At 43.4% G+C, this 22,064-nt stretch overlaps 1 protein-coding gene across 1 annotated transcript in view; it reads right to left on the bottom strand.

Annotated features, from left to right (window-relative positions):
• Nucleotides 1–19,568, bottom strand: part of GRID1 (glutamate ionotropic receptor delta type subunit 1) — a 500,726-nt gene extending 481,158 nt beyond the window's left edge. The window contains exons 1-2 of the mRNA XM_030453329.1: nucleotides 19,383–19,568; nucleotides 16,990–17,145 (exon numbers count right to left, since the gene is read on the bottom strand). Coding sequence (XP_030309189.1) covers nucleotides 16,990–17,145; nucleotides 19,383–19,461 — 235 coding nt within the window. The 5' untranslated portion in view covers nucleotides 19,462–19,568. The remainder of the gene's footprint in view (nucleotides 1–16,989; nucleotides 17,146–19,382) is intronic.
• Nucleotides 19,569–22,064: the final 2,496 nt, after the last annotated feature.

The following is a 22,064-nucleotide window of genomic DNA, read 5'->3' as shown; positions in this document are numbered from 1 at the left end:
AGATGGCTCACATGCCTTTCAAAATATCATGCTCATATTCTACTGCTGAAAGTGCTTAAAAAACAAATGATGGATCTCTAACCCACTACAGAATACATTCTGTGCTACGTGTAGACATTTCTCTGTATTAAATTATTATAGGCTCAGAACTCTTACCTTCTGCAGGTTTAGTACTGTCCAGTAACAGCAGCTACAGATCTGCCACATCCCTTGCCATCTCTGGTTCTAGATTCACTTTCTGAAGCCACAGTAAAATAATAAATTTGGTGTGGGGTTTTGAAGTTGTTTTTTTCTCTTCTTACAGTTTCAGGATATTCCCAAGAAGGGACACACAGCTTCATCTGCACAGCTGGCAACAAGGTCTGAAAGACCATTGTAGGAAGTTGTCTGTTTTCACTTTCCAGTCCTTGGCTAGCTCCTGCTTACTTCTGTGTAATGGTCAGCTAGGAACTCAGAAAAAAACATCTGATACTGATTGTAAATCTGCAGACTTTCCTTGAAAGAGCTAGATATTCTCAAACACAAATCAACACTGAGAAATGTGAACTCCATAGATCAAGCCCTTTAAAGCCTCTTTTTAGGAATAATTTGCCAATCACCAGTAAAACAGGCCATGAATTTTTAAAGCTATGTTTTCTATAACTTTTACAGTCAGACTTAATACCTACTTCCGTTACCATAACAAGTGTTGCAACAGATGCTTTGGGTTTTAATGAAGACAGTCAAACAGATTTATTGCCTCTTTCTTCTAGAGGCGACTGAATAATTTTCAACAAATAACTTCCTTCAGTATAGTCTTTATTCTTGTGCCAATATTGAATAGCATATATCAGACTTCAGTTCTTTCTCTCAGAAATTAATCACTTGAAGTCTCTGTAGATCAGTCAAGTCTGCTGCAACTCATGACTTAGCTGGAAGCAGTCACTCCTGTGACACATTCCTGTTTGGTTTTCCCTATACAGCTGAGCATGCCAGCACCTGTGTATGAGCTATAGGGGTAAAACTTCAAGGACACTCAGTATTCCTTCATCTCTCTTCATGGTGCAGCTCCACTTTTGCAATTTTCCCACTGGCTGCACCTTTTGGAAATACCAACTCATCTTCCACACAGGCAAGGCAGACAATGTATTATAAGGACTGTTAAGCAGAACATCATCTCAGCAGGATAAGAGGTTGTTAGCAGCCAAGTCCAGGCTGCTTCTGGCATAGGAAAGAAACATGAAGGGATAAACAACAGGTAAAGTCCCAATGGTGCACTCAGGTGAGTAAATGCCTTTATTCTTGATGTCAGTTGAGAGACAACACAAAATATCAGGAGTGGGGCTCCCTTGCTGCCCCCAGCACCTTTCACAAATCTCAAGTCTTCTTATGGGAAAGCAGCAATGCTAGGAAGTCTCACAAAGCAGCCAAATTCCTAGGTATCCTTAAGACTGCATCTTGTTCATGTTCATAGTACTTACACTGTATTGGTCACAGATCACATGGGCCTGGGAAAGCTTTTCTATGCCCAAATTCTCATCCTGCTGGCAAAAATTAAATGTGATTTGCACTATTTAAAATCAGAGAGCTGCCATGGGGTTACATGTGGCCTAGAACCTCAGCTGTAATCTCTGAATTTCAAGGTAGGCAAAAGTTCACACAGTTATTGCTGGTTGTAAGATCTGCATTCAGATCTCCATGAACAGAAAGAAAGCAGGTTGTGGTTCTCATACTATGCTCCTCTGAATTTCACAAGGCTACAGAAGCATTTAGTAAGTTTAATAAATTTTAGCAGTAAACATTACTACAGTGATTTATTGGACAATTTTACTCATATTTCTGGGGGGAAAAAAAAGGTTAAATTACTTAAAATCCTCCCAGAAATAATCCTTTCTGAGTTTTATTTTAAGTAAGTGGCTTGAGTTTTTTCAAAATCATCTACTAGCTACTGTGTGCTATTAATGGCAACTTCAAAAATTCACATTCAATATACAGAAGGAAGATGTTCCAAGGAATTTTCTGTAAACAGTTCAAATGAGGCAGATGGGTAGGAATATGCAACTCCTATGAGTCAGTGAATTAGTTCCAATATAGACTACAATAAGCACTCAGCAACACTGTTGTACAAGAGTGATGCCGTTGTGGCAGAGTCCATTAACAGCAGCAAAACCCTCAAGAATTTTCCAGGCCTTGTCAGCCCAGAATGCTTTGATGAATGGTATAAACAGAAGATGAAATAATCACTCACCAGTTTACAAGCACTGAAGTACAACTATTAAAGATTTCTAGTCTGCATTATGACAGTGGCACAGTCATGCTTGGCAAACAGGCCAATATCTGAGTTTGTGGTTGTCAGACATCCCAAATTTGCATGTTTGGTTTCTATCTCTGAGGCTCACACCTCCAAAGGCTTAGGGCTGAACTCTTTCACATAGTATTTCCCTACAGAAAACAACTGAGACTTGCAAATTCAAAGGGGTTCATCTGCTTGTCACCACTTAGATAATGCTTTGTCATTCAAGAATGTCAGCCTATTTTTCTAGTCTTTGTAGCTGGTTAATGATAACCCTCAGTACTGAAAATAAATACTTAATAGACCATTTTAAGGGAAATCAACAGGATGAGGCTGATGACAGTGAGCATACTTATGCTCCATGTCTCCAGGACAAAGCTGGAAAGATCATCTGGTTCACTAAAGGCAATTCTGTGCAATAACAGGGAAGTACAATAAAAGGGTCAAGAACGTAGCAGTTTTGTGAACACCAAGGATTTTTTCCTAAATCTTGAACCATAGATTGAAACCAGTGGCGTGTCGACTGATCTATGTAACAATAAAAAGTGTTAAAAATCAAGTCTGTTGTCAGAAGATTTAAATTATCACCTTTCTCAAGAACTTTTCCAGAGGAAGAAAAATTGCAAAAGCTTGAAATCAACTGGCTTCCACCAATCCCAAAGTCTATAGTAAGAGGCCAAAGGCCAGAACTACAATGTGACTCAAGAAGAGAGCATGAGAAATTCAGGACACCGTGCTGGCCCAAACACTACTGAGAAATGTGTTATGTCAGATAGTTCAGACAATCTTAAGAAACAGATCATAAAATGGATCATAATCTGCATCACACAATGCAGAGTGAAACTTAAGTAGCAGGGCCCAGTTACCTCACAAGGAACAAAAATTCCTTCACAAGTCCAAATGTAGTTTAACTGCTCTGTGGTTTAAGGAAATGCAGTTTAGCAAGAAAAGAAGGATGGAAAAGGAAGGAAGAAAGGATGGAAAAAGAAGGATGGATGGATGGATGGAAGGAAGGAAGGAAGGAAGGAAGGAAGGAAGGAAGGAAGGAAGGAAGGAAGGAAGGAAGGAAGGAAGGAAGATATTTCTGTGCAATTTAAACTCCATTTCAAGAGCTAGGTCACTTCTTGGTCCCAACAGACAGATCAGGAGGTATGAGGTATGAGCACTGGGAAGAGGAACTCCAAGCACAAGGATGCCTACAGAGTTTTGCCTCTTCATTTAGGAATTCTCATTCACCAGCAACCAGACTTAGAGCCAAATTTCCACATTTTGAAACTTAATCCAGGATCACAATTGATCTTTCTCTGTATCAAGATACTCTCAACAAGTTTACCAAGTTTTCCATTAAATCTCATTAAAAAAGATAAGATAACTAGGGGGAGAATAGAACAATCTCTATTTAAGCCAATATATTGATCTTGAGACAAATTTCAATATACTTTAGAACATTTCAAGCAATTTTATCACCATTTAGGAAAGAAAAAGAATGCCTTGAGGCCAGCCCTGTCAGCAAATATTTCTCATCTTCAGCCTAAATTTCAATATTATTCCAGATGAATGCATTGCAGGCACTCTTTTTTAAAGCAGTGTGAACACTCTATTACACTGTTAGCCACCCTTTTCCCATCAAGTAATTATTTGTAAACATGGATATTCTGGAAAAAAAGATAACTGGTAATCCTTTCAAAAGAATACAAACACACTTCACAATAACAACCTCTCATTAAGAAACTCAAAGGGCTTCCTTAAGTAAAATTTATGAGACCAAGACCAAAGTATATCTACATTTGCCTGTCTCTGTGGTTTCATGAAGATCATGTTTCATCAGATCTGTTAGAAAATTTTCTGGCCAAAAGCTAAACTGTTGGGTTTTTTAAACATCATTATAACATTACTAGAAATATTTAAAAAAAATAAATTAACACTTGCAAAGTTCACATTTATATAGGCCTTATTTCAGCAGCAATTTCATTTTTCCTCATGCATGCCTGAGGAAAATAAGACAACCTTATTCAGCATTTATCAGTGGTATCATTATTTTTCTATCAGTTCTCAAGCAATTTATTAACATTGTGGTAACAGGCAAATTCTTGCATATCCCACTTGCAATGCTCAATTTCAAAGTGCATTTTCCGAAGACCTTAGGACCTGTGACTGTTTCCCACTTAATCTGATAATCTGACAAATTATCTGCAAAACACACATTCAAAGTAACCCTGAAGAGATGGAGATATATTTTTAAAACACAGGACATTCTAAATCCATATATTTATTTGTATTTCCTAACTCAAATACTACCTCAACAACAAAGCAGTTGGGAACAGATTTAAACAGTAAATTGATACAAGACTTCATTTTGCTTTAAGGCACTTTCCAGGGTTACTGGAGCCAGCAGAGCCTTTCCAGATGCCACTGTGCTGATCTGCATTCAAACTCCTCCTATTTCTTCTTCAACCTCAGAGAGAACAATCTCACCTTATTAGTTCACCAAATTGTCCCAAAAGTGAACTGAGAGATTCAGGTTTTAAGCCTTTTTCTGCCTGTTCCCTGATCACCTTGTGATTTTAACTATGATTTAACTATGTAAATGCATATTTTTCTCTAGGGCCTTGTACAGTAGTTCTCTGGTCTCATGCACTGCATTTTACATTGTACAAATTTTACAGTTAACTTACATTCCATGCACAGGTTTTGTACAGAGGTAAACTACAGCCTTGGGCAACCAGAAGTGCTATTTCTGAAAAAAAAGTAAAGTAAACACAACATTATGCATTATAATTCTGTTACAAGTTACAGACTGTAAGCTTTTCTTCCCTGCAAGGCCAACATTTTAAAGCACATCTTCTTTTTTAAAAACCACAGGATCCCAAATAATTTATTTCACTATTAACTAGCTCACATAACAGCACTTTTTTTTTTCTTTCCCTGAGAAAAACAAATTTCAGAGCCAAAATGTCACATACACCCTGCTCCAAGCCTTCCTCTTACAGCATCCTTTAGGAAATGTGCCAATTCCACTGACTCAACACAACTCATAACTTTTCAGGGCAAGAGACAAGACTCCAGTTTACAAACAATTTCCCTACAGGCCAGCAAAAATAAAAGACCAGTAAACAGGACTACCAAAATCCAGTTTAGAGCCTCACTGACCCTGTGAGTGCAGGACATGACCTGTCTTTTTTGTTTCTTGCCTACAGATCAGGTGCTTTTCTGCATGTTGAACTGCCTAAAGGACAACATCTCTTTGAAGATAATTAGTACAAGAAAGAAAGTTAAAAGATATTGAAATGATGACTGTACATACTGTGCCTTCTAGTTCCTGGACACTTTATGAAGTATTTTCTGACCAAATTACTATTTTAGTCTGAATACACTTAACTGTCAGTGTTACCAGACTGTCCTATAGCAAATATAACTGAGCACTCTTCTAACTTCTTTTTTACATTCCTGATATTTTGTCATTCTCTAGAGCTACTGCAATGCTCTCAAGGAGAGTCCATGTATGTTCCACATTTCCTGATGAAGTCAGAGATACACAACTTTTAAGGTTAAAATCTAAAACAAAATAAAGAAAAGAGGAAGATTGTCCATTATACCAGAGAAAGCATGATGAGAGACTTAGTTCTGTAACACAAAGCCCAGGCTCATTGCAGCAGGTAACACAGAGGAAGCTGCACAAAACTTAAAGGTCTCCCCTGGCAGTCACTGAAACTCTTAAGTTTCCCAGAAACACACATTTCATTTCCATAATGCAGTTCCACTTCTTTTAACATAAATGAAAAAGAAAAACCTTAGATTTCTCCTGGAGATATAGTAACCATTTACAAACCTTAGAATATGCTCTCAAGAGCATCTGTGTACTGCTGCCAACAGATGTTGTCATCCTGATAATTAAAATGCAATGGAAATAGAATAATCCAGCAAAGCACAAAAAGCATGTTCATAAAATCTATTGCATTGAGCAGTAGCAGAGAAGATGGAAGTATGAGGGGAACACCATGCTATCAAACAAGAGAATTTGGAGAAGTATCATGGAATCATAGTAACTGGAGTTTGGGTCAACAACGCTGGACATAAAAATACCACCTACAACAATATGGTGTCTGACTTGGCAATAAGGCACTAAGAATAAATCAAATGGATAACACAAGGAAGCCCTTCCCAAGGTAAATAATTAAGTTACCACTAAAATATGAAAGAAAGCAAAACGCCTTTTGAGAACCAGAACTGCAGTTTTGATACAAAAAGAATGAAGCATCATCATTTGTTACATTACCCAGATATCCCTGAGTTTTAGCTGACATGTTTTTGTTTTAAGCAACAGTATAAAAGCAGAGAGGGCACACCATGGTCACAAATACCTACACTGCCCTCAGCCCATGACAAGGCATTAATCCTTTAGAAACCCATATGGGTGCCAATCTTGCAGCACCAATGCCACTGCCATGGGCAGAGAAGGGAGGGAAAGATCACTCCAGCCACCTTTCACAAGGCTGTCTCTAATCATGCTTGACAACAGCACTTCTGCTTGTCTGCACAGCTGCCTTTCTGAGTACCCACCCAGAGGCAAGGTAAGACCCCACTGACTGCCCAAGCACTGTAACCCAGTGAATAGGTGCCCTAACCCATGGCTGAGCATCCTGCTTGTCCAGAGGCCTTGCTGCAAGACCTTTCTCCCAAGTGTTCCCTAAAAGCTACCAGAATCTATTTGCTTCTTTACAAGGCTGGTGAAGGGACTCGAGCACAGACCCTATGAGGAAAGGCTGAGGGAGCTGGGGCTGTTCAGCCTGGAGAAGAGGAGGCTCAGGGGAGACCTCATCACTCTCTACAACTCCCTGAAAGGAGGTTGGAGCCGGGGGGGGTTGGGCTCTTTTCCCAGGCAACTCTCAGCAAGACAAGAGGGCACGGTCTTAAGTTGTGCCAGGGGAGGTTTAGATTGGACATTAGAAAGAATTTCTTTACTGAGAGGGTGATCAGCCATTGGAATGGGCTGCCCAGGGAAGTAGTGGATTCTCCATCCCTGGAGATATTTAAAAAGAGACTGGATGTGGCACTCAGTGCCATGGGCTGGTAACTGCAGCAGTAGTGGTTCAAGGGTTGGACTTGATGATCTCTGAGGTCCCTTCCAACCCAGCCAATTCTATGATTCTATGAATTTGTTGCATTTTTATAGAAAAACAACAAACAAACCAAAACAAAACAAAAATCATGTGCTGAAACAAAAAAAATAATTTTCATGTGGACAAAAATCATGTGCTGAAACACAAAAATAATTTTCATGTGGACTATACAGCACTTTAATCCAGGTACAAGCACCCTCATTTCAAGCTACCCTGGACAAATGACTTCTTACAAGTAGAGGTTCAGTCAACTTCAACTACTGCTAGACCATTCTCCTATCTTGCCCTGTAAGTACACTTTGGACATGCTTTGGAAAGAAAATGCCTGGCATAGATTTATCAGTTGCAGACTGATTACTTGCTAACACTGTGGCACCCCTGACCTTCTCCAGCCTCTTTAAAAATTCAGACCCATGCTATGCAAGCACCTCACTCATACCAGAGGAAGCACAAGATTTTTCTGGTTTTTTTGGGTCTCTATCAAAAACACTGATCCTTTCACAGTGACTAAAGTACTTGATGACAAAACCAAGCTGAAATAAAAGAAAAATAAAATTTAGGTAAAAATAAACTTCATGCAGATAAATGGGTTGATCCCTTCTAATTTTTGTGCACTTCAACTTCCTAGGCCTCTGTTTTCACCTTTGCAGACATCACATCCTAAGTTCCTTTTCTCTGAGCCTCTCCAATAACTGTCCTTACTCCAAAAATAGCCTCAAGTAGGATAAAAAATGGACAAAACATTGGTTCTTTAGATTAAAATGCAGCTGATATTCCACACAGGACAATGCTAATTTTATACCAGATTTTCTTAGAGCTCTAAAGCATTTTTATATAAATATAAAATAAAGCCAAGCATTTGCAAACACACAGAGAAGACTGAGAACCTCTGTCTCCCAGGAGGCAAATTCTCCTCCCACCATCCCAATTTATACCTTTATCCAGGAGCAGAGAGGTTAAGAAAACAAAGTGGAAATGCCACTCTAGATCATTACACGGTTTCTCCACTGAAAGTATTACCAAGAGGCAAATAACTGGTATTTCTGAAATATCAAGCAATGGTGTAGAGTCATCTACTCACTGACAAAGACAATTCTCATTAACTTTAGAAACATTCACTTATATGAAAAATCCTTTTGTTTGCTTTCTAAAATAGAACAAACCAGACTGGCAATGAGATTTGGAGAATATTGAAAATATGGTTTCAACAATGCTACTGGCTAAAGTCTCCAAGACTCAGATAAATTAAAAAGCAGGTGATTAAATGACTGGACTGAGAAACAGGATACATAATAAGAGCTTGGATTCACTGGGAGTTTTTTTTGCTTCGAACTAGTAATTTCTTAGATACTATTCTGTTGAATATGGGGGGGGGGAAAATGTCTTAGTGTTTTTTTACACCCTCTATGAAAGGTTGCTAAGGGAATGGTTCTCAGTAAGGTCAAGCAGTAGAAACCCTGCTGTGCTTTTTAATGCAGCCAATCATCACTTGAAATTAATGCCTCATGGTTCTTTTTACCTTTAAATATTGGCTGTTAGTGCTTTCCAGTATTAATCCTTACTGCATGTCTGAATATATAATTTAATAGGGAAAAGTAAAGAGTGGACAGGCACCAAGATGCCACAATGGACTCCAAGGAAAAGAGCTTCACAATAGTGAGGGCTACTATAAACAGCCTCTTTCTGATAAGATAAACCTTTCAGATAAAAAACACTCCAAATCCACAACCCTGAATGCAGTTCAAGCACAGCAATCAGGTATCCAAATTATAATTAAATGCAAGCTATTAGGAAAAACATAAAAGAAAGCCTTTCAACATCTTTCTCATTTCAGTTATTTATTGCCTTAAAGTTATGTAAATGAAAGAAATCTTGGCATATTAGCATATCATTATTATCTGCCTTTGAAATGATTGCAGATATACATATGATATAAAATGAGGCTCTCAAAATGTTGCATGCTATTTAACAGTCTCACTTCAATTTCCTCATGAAAGAATCCTAATAACCAAATAGCTAGACTAAGGATCTGCAATAGCTGCCTCCTCTCCTCAGTGAAGAGTGGAAAAAAGAAGGATTCTCACAATGTACTGAGATTTCATCTTCAGAGCTGGCACACTTTTGAGTAAGGTTGTCTGCATAACTTGTCTGTGCATAAAAAGTTACATTCAGTGGCCTGAAATCTGGCCTCTTGCACAGTTTTCCACATGGAAAGAACCACACAGCACATCTATATGTAAGGAAAAACAAAACAAAAAACCACTGTACACTCTATTAAATAAAAAAACAAGCTGTCAAAATTGAACATGTAAGCCATTTTTTAAAATCATCACCTCAGATATTTATAAATTATGGAAAAAAAATCTTGCCAGAAAAGCAATAGTTGTGTGGGCCATTTCCATTCTAGATGGGCACGTTCAGATAATTACATCCTTTGCTAAAAAAAATAAAAAATAAAAAATTCATATAATTATGAGACTCACAAGCAGTATGATTCCAAGTGCATTCTAAGTAACTTTTTTTCCAAAGGGCAAACTGAAAAAAAACACCTCTGAGCATGAGATGACAGAGACAAATAAAGACACAGCAGGAATTCCTCTCAGAGGAAATTTATTATGAATAAAACTATGAAAAGCATCTTGATCTTTGCCTAAAAAATGAAGAAGAGTTTGACTGTGGTTCCTCTGAAATAGCAAGATGCTAAATCCAAATTAACTATTTCAACCACAGCGTTAGTATGCTGCACACTAACAGTCAGGAACTATTGTAACTGTATTACTAGGCTTAGTTTTGTTTTTTTCCTTCCTGTAAATAACTGTGGTAAGCCATGAACAGTTTCAATAAATATGATATCCCCTCTGTTCAAGGAATGTATTTTAACTCCCTTCACTTTGTAGCTCAACCATGGCATGATAAATCACATCAAAATATTAAATCCATCTCATTCTGCAAGTATGAAGATGTAATTTAAAATGTAATACTTAGACAGTCAATCCTCTAATCTGTAGTTGGGAGGATTCTGAACACAGAGCCGCTCAAGGCATATTCCCTGCTGGACATATTACAGTGTGTTTAGCAATTAAATTATTTGTACAAGGTATATGGGCACATATATGCACATATACAGATTGTACTTTACAATTTAGGATCATTTTCTTTAGCCATTACTTTAACATGAGAATGCTGAGGTGATTTTGTATACTCATTTCACATTTACAGTTCTCCCTGCTCAGTAATGACTGAGAAAAGCTGCCATGGACAAACAAAACACTCAGAAAATTATAAAACTAAAAGAGAGAGAGAGAAATAAAATAAAAATTTTTTAACCTTGAAACACATTTGCTAATATTTTTATGAACACTGCTTATTTCTGATCTTTAGGGATAATTTCTAGCATGCTAGTTAATAATGTAGAAAATTTTCTGTAATGAAATCCTAGATTAAGAAACCCAACTGCAGCTCCTTGATAAATGAGTGGGACTGGCAGCAGGATCAGTAGGAAAGACCATTAGTAACTGAAAAAGAATTGTAGCCTAACCTGCAGCTGCTCTTGGGTATGAGAACCATAACACAGGTGGGTGGCCAACACCCAGCCTGGAAATCATGGTATTATCAAACCTGCATATTGGAAGAGAGACATGAAATTATCTTAACCTGTTATGCAGGCAGAGTGAAAAAAAAGAACCTTTCAGACAAGATATAAACCTCTTAACCGCAAAGCATGACAACAACAAGGGATTCCCTATCAGCCCTCAGCAAGCTGGGGCTGAGACACCTCCTGTAACAGGCTGAGCATGCCACCTCCACATCACCAGCCCCCGCCAAGCTGAAACAGATCCAAACAGGTCTCATCCATGCTTCTGATGTTTCCACCGAAAGCCCCTTTATACCGTGGGCTGCTAAGCTCTGAGCCCACAGCAGCAGCACCTCCTTCTTCCCCCAGCTCCTCACTGCCTGCTGCACCCCGACACATGGCACTGAATGGAGCTCAGTGCCCGCCCGGGGCTGCTCAGCCCCAGCCTGAAAGGACGGAAGCCTCTGCAAAAGGAGCGGATGTGGCCGGAGCGGAGCTAATCCCAGTACATCCTGGGGAAAAAAAAAAAAAAAAAGCCATAGCTCAAGGATGCGTAGCGAAGAGACAGCCTCCCGAAAGTACAAAATTATTTTGCACCTGCAGTTAAACTGTGACCAGAAACCAAAAGGCTGTGGCTCCAAAGTAGCAAGCCACAAGTGGAAAGAAGCAACAGAACCAGTGGAATTGGATGTTTGCCCACAGTCTGCAACCTGCATTCATTTTCATCCTCAGCACCAAACGGACTCCTTTATGGGCTATTGACTACTTCCTGCTTTGAGCATAACAAAAACAAGGATGGGAAGAGACAGACATTTTAATTTGTTTTCTTCAGCTCTGCAAAACAGTCCCGTTTATAATACACCGAGCCCCGCAACTGTAGAGCATAAAAACACAAGCACAATGAGATGACAGTGTCACAGATGTCTTCACTGTGGCAGTCCTTAACAAGTCTTGGTCTTGCCTCAGAGTGCACAAGCAGGTAAAACTGTTAAGCACATTCACCCCACTGAGCAACAGCTTTAAACTGCAGCAGACTAGTAGAAAAAATGCGTAGCTGCACAGCAAGATCTCTCTGACCATGGGAGGGAACCCCTACCTACACTCTTTCTGGCTGTTTTTTTAAAAGTGTTGAAAGCCCATATTAAAACTGGAAAAAAAAAAAAAATGTGTGTAACAATATGTTCTTCCTGGAGGGCTCAGAGTTGAACTGTCAGAATTTCCAAGCAAGACCCCAAATAACTGAAAACAGCATGAAACCTGTGTTCAAGCAAGCCACAGAAGAACAGATAGAGGTAAAGCTAAATAAAAATTAAAGACTCAAGAGAAACAATTGGAGAAAAACTGATTGGCATCATATTGACAAACCCATCCTTAGCAATTCTGGCAGATGAGAATTTTTTTAATGTCTTAAATGTCTCATTAAAAAACTAAGTACATACTATTTGTAGTCAGGCACCAAGTTTCCCAGCCCAATGTGGTCAAATCAATAAAGCTTTTTTAAAAAAAAAAAAAATAATAATAATAATTCCTACATGCAGTATTTTATGAATTTTCCCTTTATTTTTTGTTTGCATTTGTTACACTTCTCTTTCCTTTCTATCTACTCTTCCTATTTGCTCTTCCATTCTCATGTGAAAATTTCCTAACTCTAGAAAGAGCAAACTTCACTTCTGGGGCATGTGAAGCTACAGCTCAACAAAACAAAACATCTTACTCTGCATTTACACAAACACCTATTTGATGAAGTTTTATATGGTGCTGGATCTGGGTTTACCTTTTATGGCAAGGGGGGGGTTGCCACCATGGTCCAAGAGTATCTCTGAACAGTTGTTGTTAGGTGTTCCTCCTCTGTATTTCATAGCCACCTGAGCTGAAATTCTCCCAACACAGAAAACAGTCCTTTATCTGAAGCCTGAAACTTGTATTTTGCCAAAACCAGGACACAGCTCCTGGCCCACCTGAGGCTTTCTAGTTAGGGACATTTGCACTGCCTTGAAATAGAGACCCAGGTCTGCAAGAAGAGCTGTGGGCAAATATCCCAAGGCACACGCACACACACAAGCACACAGTGACTCCTCACTTCCACAGTTCCCTAGCTCTGGGCAATACCCAAAGTATAGCTCTGCTTGGGATTTTTGGCCAGGCAAATAAACACAAGAATAGCAATGGAGCCACCAAGTCCTGTTTTCCAGGTCTGTATCTCATCTTAGCTATTTACACACTGATCAGCTTATACCTTCTCAACAAAGCAAACTGTTAGAAAGCAACTGTAGTAGTAACTTGAAATATATGTGCTAAGCCAAGATGGTTCAAGAACCATGCCAAGTACATATCATTACCAAGTCCTACAGACAATGATAAGAGATCAGATGGACTCAATGGCATACAGCACAGGCATTCAAAAACTCAGAAGCTGCCCTGAAATCACAGCAGTATATATGGGACTGACAATAAACCCATTTAAGGAACACCATTCTTGCTCTCAAATCATGTTCTGATTTTCTAAATTTGTTCTGGTTTCCAGAGCTGACAGCACTTTAGCATCAACAAGCAGACATACAAGGCTGCCCAAATTAGAAACAATTCATCTGAAACTGCTATGCAGAGAGAACATCAAGTTTCAGCTCCAGGAAAGCTTCATAGATTTGTAAGCATCATCCACTGAGAAGCAGGGTTTTGAAGTGTTCCAGTTTCTGAGTAACTCTCTTCTCTGGCTCCCTTCTCTGAAGAGCACTACAGAAGTTAAGCATTAGCTTTCCTGTGCCTCAGTTTTGACCTCCAGCTAGCTATTCCCTCTCCAAAAGCAACATTCTGAATACTTACAGGTCAGTTTTGTTTAGTGTTTGGTTTAAACATGCAACCATGTTTTCAAGCCCAACTAGAAATCTGTTTCCCACCAGAAGCTGAGCACACAGGCACATAGCCCCTTCAGAGCTGGCTCCTGACACAACCAGGAAAATGGTGTCCACCAAGTCTTTGAAGAAGAAGCATCTCTGAATTTTACCTCTTTCAGTAAACAGAAACTGTCACTACAGTGCCCTTCCATTCCTAGAGCTTTTTTTTCAAAGCCATACCACAATTTTCAGCACCTTCCATCACTGCAAACTACACCATTTATGAAAGGCAAGATACCTTCTGTTTGGTCTTTAGTCCTGCAAATGTTCTCACTGTTCCTACTGAGGAAACCCTACAAGTTACTGCTCTTCTGGGCTTCCTACCCATGCAAGAGTTCTCCAACTGCTCAATAAATGACAGGCCAAATGCATGTTAAATACTATCTACACCAATAATTAAAGTCTTGTTACTGTATAATAGACTTTTTTACATGATGACTTTTCATCATTTTATCAGCATATTATCATTGAAAGGAAGGTCCTTGTAGCATACTTTTAAAAGGACTTAAGAAATAATGTCATCTCACAAGAGTGTGCAAAAGACACTTCAAATAAAAACAATGTATGGGATGGGTTTACATGTGTGAACTATTTTGGAGCTAGTATCACAATGGTCTATTTTTATTTCAGGTTGTGTTTTACTATAAAATTTGCATCATTATGAAACTGGTCCTTGAAACATTAATTTCCATGATGCTGCTTAGGAAGCCACTGCAGAAGAATAATGGTGGATGTCAGGGCATTTTATGCAGCAGCAGCACACCAAAACCAGTCTGGACAGCAGATTTGCTCTGAGTTATTTTGACTACTTTGCACAATATTTTACCAAAATAATCAGGACATTCATACCGAGAGATACAATGTGATTTTGAGTATCAGAATGACACCAGGTGACCCTGCACAGAGAGACTGCTCAGTGAGAGTAGCCCAGCAACTTGTACATCCTGTGGATCATTCTGTCACTAGGCTGTGTAAGAGTTTCAAAAGTAGGAAATTAAATCTTAAAGAAAAAAAAGACCTGACCTGAACCAACAAAGTAAGCCAGGAAATTGAGCAAAGCCTGATACTGTTAGCTCTCACACTGTGGCGAGGCTTTACTCTCAGATAGGATCATTTTGTAGTCCTCCCAAAAGAAAACACATTGATATGCCTTAATGAAGCAGTGACAGAGAACAATTTCTCTTTGGAACTGTAAACATTCATCAACCACTTTCTTAATCCTCCAGCATGAGCTCAGTTTATCAAAGAGCAATTCTAATTGCAATGGACATGTGAGCCATGAAAGAGCATCTTGGGAGGGATAAGAAGAAGGATCTTTATTTATGTACATTCAGGTAGCACAGACTCTTTAACTAAAAGATTAAAAACCTGACCAGAGTATTTTCTGTGGCTTCAGCATGGATTTTCAACAGAGAAATTTTATTTTCCTAGTATTCATAAATGCAATACTAATATTCAAGGTTGGCAAATAAACCAATCATGAATAATAATAAAATAATAATAATAATTCAACTAGCTCAAGAAAAATCCTCCAGTTGGTCATGTTTTTCTGCTTTCAACAAAGCTGAGCAAAGGAAGTCCACAAGACTGTCAGCCTAGATCCCAGGGCATTCAAAATAGTTTCATAAACTTTTACTTCTGCAAAGAGACATTGTTGAAAGCAATTGTTCAGCCAGCCAACTACTGTCACTTCCATGAATATGAATGAGCTCCAATATAGGACACTGAGCTTTTGCAAATGTAAGAAGATCCAATTGTTCAGAGCTAATCTTTGCCTAACATTATTTAGAGATTTTTATTTTCCTCTGGTGTCTGACTATGCAGGCAGAGTCTTGTTTTAAAGTCCCCTTCTTCCCATTGGCACAAATATTTTTTCATACCCCCTTACTAAAGCTTTCAGAGGAGTGGGAGAAATCCTATTGTTAATGGGTTCAGGCCCTTGAAAAGGTATTCAGTGTTTGTCCTGAATGTTCATATTAACCAGCACCTACTCTGAGGGGAAAAAAAAAATACAAAAGATAGAAGAAATAGTTCAGAGGTCATGAAAATTAACACTTGGTGTAATTTTGTAGCCATAATTTGCATGTACACAACTCAGACATAAGTACATACGGATTAATGCACATTTTCATACTGGGAAAGACTCACTCTGTGCTCTGAAAAAATAAGGGTAAGGCTGGTGATGAATCATTTTTTTAAAAATATCCTAGTCTGGGTATATAAATAGGTCTCTGTTTCCAGAATAATTACAACTGAAAAACACATCTTCTGAAATAAATAACCCATGCCATAATTAACCTTGGCTTCATTAAATCACAACTAATATTTTTTTCAAGTCTTATTTGTGAAGGTAAGCTAATTAAATTAAATGTTTCCCTTTACAAAATCTAATTGGAATGATTCACCTATGTAGCTACTTGACAGATCTTATAAATCCTGGGAAGGTTTTCAGACAGTGATTCGCTACCTTACCCTCTCCCGAGCGCCCCGGGGAGGGAGCTCCGCTCTCAGGGAGGGCAGAGCTGTCACCGCCGGCCACCCCAGCACCGCTTCCCCTTTGGGGGCGGAGGGGCAGATGCGCAGGGAAAGGTGCGGGCTTGTGCCCCGCCACCTCCCGCAGCCGTTCCCGCAAAAGTCAAGTCCTCCTGACCGACCCCTCGGCGTCGCATGAACCCTGCCCCCGGGTGGGACCCCCTCGTCTGTTTGCCCCTCCACGTCCACGGGTGGACTCTGCTGAGGGGACGGGGCGCGGGGCCCTGGCCTCCCCTCCGCAGCGGTGGAAAGAGGGAGCGCTTGCGCATTCAGAAGCCACCTGGAGCCCCCCTGCCCTGCCGGCTCTCCCGCGGTCGCCAGCCCCAGCCTGGGCTGACCTGAGCAGCTCGGCTGGGCACCGCTGAGCCGGGCACAGCGCCACAGCCGCCGCGCCGCGCCTCCCCTTTCCTTGTAAGACAGCGCCAACCCCCGACCGAAGAAAAGTTTCCAACCGAGCGCCAGGACAGGTCCGGGCTGCCACCGGCGCTGAAACCTCCTGCCCGCCAACGGGCCGGGCCTGGGGCGGCCCGCTTGCAGCCCCATCTCGTCTCCGCGCGCAGCCCACCCGTGCCGTGGGTGCCGCCCCGGCGCGCTCACCTTCCTGTACCGCATGGAAGGGGTTGTTGGCCTCTATGAGCTTGATGGAGTAAGTGATTTTCTCGCTCTGGAGGATGTCGTCATTGAGGTTCAGATCCGAAACCGCCTGCTTGAACACCTCGTCGTCCTTGGCAGCATTGCCTTCGAAAATGGCACCTGCGGGGAGGAAGGCGGCAGAGCGTCAGGGAGGGCTCAGCCCTGTTCCTCACCGGTTCGGCCCGCCCGCTCGGAGTCCGAGAGCCCCCAATCCCCCTGAGCGGTGCAAACCTCGAATCGGCTCACATGGTGCCACGCGGAGCAGAAGGGGCACGGGACGCCGGTGGGGCCGGGACCCATACAGCAGTTGCCTGCGCGGCCTCGTCCCGGCCATGGGGAAGCTCAACACTCCTTCCGACCTCTGCTCCACCGGCATTTAGGGAGACGTGAGCCGAAGCCACGCCGAGGTGTGGGACCCGCTTCGCCAGCGACGGGGAAGGGAGCAGGCTGGGGAATTTGACCAACTTTTTATTCACTGCTTCGCCGCTCCCTGGGTTGTTGCCTTTCGGGCAGCTGTTTTATTTGAGGCTCTCAATGCACGCACGAACACAAATCCAGGATTTGTGTTCAGTAACCTGGAAGCTTTAATGTCACTGTCCTGTCTATGCAGTTAACGTGAAAACATCTGGCGATGTGCGTTACGTAAGATCCCCTTTCAACGGAGCGTGTGCGTGTGCCCACGCCAGGCTTACATCTCCGCTCTGCGCAGCGGTGGGAGATCCCCAGTGTTGGCAACAAAACAAGAGGAAAAAAAAACAAAACAACCCAAACCTTCTCCCCCAGTCCCGGAAATGTCGTGCTGATTCACACTGTGCGTGCCTGTGGCTGCAGCCTCCATGAGTTACCCGTGTGAAATCACAGCTCTGCACTCAACATCTCTCCTCTCTTACCCACCGGACTGCTATTTCTGCCAGGAGTTTGCTAGCAGACACTTCTCGGAATCAAGTTCGTGCGGGTAGAAGCCGAGGTGACATCGTCCGCCAGCAGGAAAAGCTCGACTGAGAGGAGAGCCGCGGAGGCTCTTTCGCTCCCCACCCCCTCTCCGGGCCGGGCACTTCCCTGCCTGCCGGTGCTGGCCTGGGTGCCGCCGGGGTCTGCCCAGACCCGGGGAGCGCCCCTGGACAGTAGTCCCCCACTGCGGTCAGGGCTGACTCCGTCTCCTTAATGGCTCCGCAATGCTGTCTGCCTTGGCTGCGCCCCCAAGGCTCCGGACGCGAGCGGCGCCGAGTGGAGCCTTTTCCCGCGGCCCCGGAGCCGCCGCCCCATGGGGCTGCCGCTCCTACCGCGAAACTTGTTACAGAGCTGGTCCTCCTCTACCCTTCCCCGCCACGGGTCGACGCAGGACTTTACTCCCTTCTCCGTGGAGCCTTCCTTCGCCCGGATCGCTACCACCCCGGCCACCTCCTTTTTTTCATCTCACATCCTCCCCAAAAGGCTGGTGGGAATTACAGCTTTGTATTTCCCGGCCGTACTTCTGTCCCCTCCTCTATCATCCTCCACAAGTGATTCTCTCCCCTCTCTCCGCCCCTAAACATCCTCATTCTCGTCCCTGCTGGTACCTTTCAACGCCAGCCAAAAGGTGACTGCAGAGCCTTGCTTTTGCTTGCCAGGCTTCTCGCTGATACCACCATGCCTTGCCCCCAGAAGCCATAAAAGTTCACATCAGCTTTTTCTTTGCCTCTTATTCATCATCTCTCTCTTCCTCCCACTGCTGACCCAGCCTTCTTGCTGCCCAGCGGTTTTAATAAGATCTTATTCAAACCACAAGTTGCGCTCGCATTCAGACACAACCACTGCAAATCTCGTCTTTCTAAACCTTTCCCAGCCAAGTCCCCCCTTCCGTCCGTCTCTCCCCCCGCCCCTCCGCATTCCGGCTCGGCTGACACCTGCTACAACAGGGAATGGAAACCAAGGGATTATCTTCCCGAAAGTTTTCCCTACGAACACGTTCAGATTATGCCTCTCTCCTGCTCGGGTGTTGGAGGCGGTTGTTTGTTTTCGGTGGCGTGGAGGCGCGGGGGAAGAAAGCCTTTCAACGCAAACAGGTCCAAGCGCAGGCTCCTCAGCCACACGGGAGACCGCAGCGGCGGCCCCGGTGGGTCCTCCGCCCCGCGTCCGCTCCCGGCCCAGCGCACAGCCGACATTTCGCCCCTAACTTTAAAATCCGAGGGGAGGGGAGACCACGGGGGGAGGGGGGGAGAGAGGGGGGGATTCAGCTGCCTTTCTCCCTACTCTCCCCGTGTCTCCGCGGAGCTGGGTTCAACCGATGCCTGTGACATTGCCGCCGTTAAACGAGACGCTTTCTTCATTTATTTATCTACCGCGTCCCTCTCCAACCTCCTAAATCCCTCTCTTACCAATGTGGATGATGGAGTCCGCCCGCACCGAAACGCACTGAAATATCCAGGGGAAAAGCCAGAGCATCAACACTTCCATTTCCAGCCTCTCGCACAGCACATCAGCCCGGGTTTGGTGGAGAGACAGACCGTGGAAAAGAAGCAAAAAGGCGCAAGGGCAGTTGGAGCAAGCCAGCGGGTGCGGGGGGGAGATGACCAGACACCCCCCCTTCAGAAAAAAAATCCCAAATTCCCCCAGCACCCCAAGATTTTTCCAAGGCTGAGGGAAGCGAGCGATGGGGAGCGGAAAAAAAAGCCAGGGGTAAAAAAGCACGGAGGTAGATCCCGGGTTGGCAGGCGGCGCGGCGGAGCCTCCAGCGCTCGGTGTGTGCCGGGGCGCCGGCAGACCGCGAACTGCGGAGCGGCCCCCCCGCCGCCGCCCGCCCCCCCATCCCCCCCCGCGCCACGTGACTGCGGAGCCTCGGCGCTCGGTGCCGCCGGGGCACGGCGCGGCGGCGGGGCGCGGGCTGTGGGGCGCCGGGGCGGGCAGCACGGGGATGAGCTCGAAGCTCCACGAGGAAGTGGGATAGCTGTGCAAGAACAGGGAAATTAATTGCAATTAAAGCTATAGATAGATCCAGAATTATATATATGTCACATATATATAATGTATGTATATCTCCCAGGGGAGGAGGGGTAGGGAATCGATGCTTCAAGCGCAGGGAGCAGAGGAGGGGGCGAGGAGAGGCGAGGCTCCCCCGCAGCTCCTCGGTTGCCGGGCGCAGGCTCTTTCGCGAGGCTGCAGCCCCTGCCCGGAGGGTGCCCAGCATTTCACAGCCTCCCGCAGCCCCCGCCCGGCCCGGGGCGAGGCCGGCGCATCGGGGCCCGGCACTACGCGGCGCGCCCGGCGGGACACCCCTGGAGGTAAGGGCGTGGGGTGCGGAGCTGCGCCCGCTGCTGCCCGCCCAACTTCGGCGACCGGAGAAAGCACGGGGGCACTGTGACGAGGGAGGGCGAGAAGGGAATGCCCCTTCCCCCCTTCGAAGCGCTCGGGCCCGGGACACGATCCCCGTTTGCCAAGCGGAATGGAAACGCGAGATTTTTACCCCCGCGCCAGGGGCGAAGGTGGGGGAGGGGAGAAAAGTGGTACAGCAAACCCGTTTCTTGTTTTGTTTTGTTCTAGCTTTCAATGGAATCTAATTCATAAATTGGACATGCTCGGGCTCAGAAGACTAATTCATCCCCTAAAACAAACGCATCAGTGATTGCAGGCACCCAAACGTGACAAGCGTCTCAATATGCCAAGGATCCAGAGAAAACAAATTCATTCAGGAGCCCGAAACGTAATTACAACTTCTGCCAAGAAAATTAGTCGAGAGCAGGATGTTACCAAGATTATTGAGTTGCTGAGGGGCTGAGGCGCGGACCGCTTTAACGATACATATAGATAAAGTCAGCCTGGATAACAGGAAACAGCGATTCCCGGAGGTCGCCGTCTTTTAAAAAAGCGCCAGTCTAGTGCCAGAGAGCTGAGGCCGGACCTTGCCTCCGGGGAGGTAACCCCAGAGCTCGGAGATTCGGCGGGGAAAGGCCCAGGCCGAGTGAAGTCTGAAGTCTGTTCCCAGCGGGGTGCGGGCGGCTCATCTCCCCCATCAGTACACCGGCACTGTCATGTAAACGCAGCCATCACCTGTACATGCGGCACGAAATTCTCCAGACACATGGCTTGCTTGCCTGAAAGATTGCTGCAATGTGTTTATTTAATATAGAAAACACTCTTTCATGCAGAGCACAATAAGGCAAAAACTGCTTAATGCTGAGGAGTAGCAAATACAGACAAGCTTTACAGTGGCTGGGGAGGCAGAAAGAGAAGGGAACACACAGCATAGATGGAGCAGAGCAAAAGGGAAGGAAGCTGAAATGGAAATGATATGAACAAGAGTCCCTGTTGATCCATGCACATCAACAGCCTCCTGTTCAACGGGAGTTACAGGCAGAGCTTTTGAATAGGGAAAAGCAGGGAGTAAATAATGCAAGATACACTTTTTTAGAATTAAATCACTTGTTAACTATTCTTACTTACAGTCCTTGTCTTAAATATGCAATTTCACACTGATCAATGCAGAATGATATATACCATACTTTGTATATTCAGGTAATAATCCAGACAATTGGCTTCTGGGACAAAGATCAATAGAAATGTTTCTTATTTGACTATGTTAGAGAGTAAAAATTAATTCTAATTTACATTTGTTTCAAATCAATATGCATTTAGTGACTTACACGGGCTCTTTAAAAAGTTAAGCACCTATATTGACCACAGTCATATATATGTCAGTAACAAGTACATGTGTGGGATTTACAGAAAGGAGAAGTGTTAGTGCAGAACCAATCACTGACTTCCATAGAGCAAAGGAGGTTAAATTTATCCATGTCTGAAAAATGCTTTGGCATCCTAGCATGAAACCTGTAGAAATATGCAGCTATTAACACTGCAGTTTATGCAGGCATCCAAACACCAGCCAGCTACAGTCCAAGCACTTGGGAGCAGGTTTGCCTCCTAAGTTTGTACAGTGAGGTCTTGATGTCATCTGGGATACTGCTGGGTGCTATTTTAATAATAATAAAAGAGTAATATAAAATATTAAAGTCTGTATCAGACAAGTTACAAAATTTCCTGTGCAATTCATGAGCAAACATTCT

The sequence above is a fragment of the Calypte anna genome, chromosome 6 (genome assembly GCF_003957555.1).
Source record: "Calypte anna isolate BGI_N300 chromosome 6, bCalAnn1_v1.p, whole genome shotgun sequence".
NCBI classification, from domain to species: Eukaryota; Metazoa; Chordata; class Aves; order Apodiformes; family Trochilidae; genus Calypte; species Calypte anna.
Note: the sequence above shows the minus strand (reverse complement) of the source record. Positions and strands in the feature narration are given on the sequence as shown.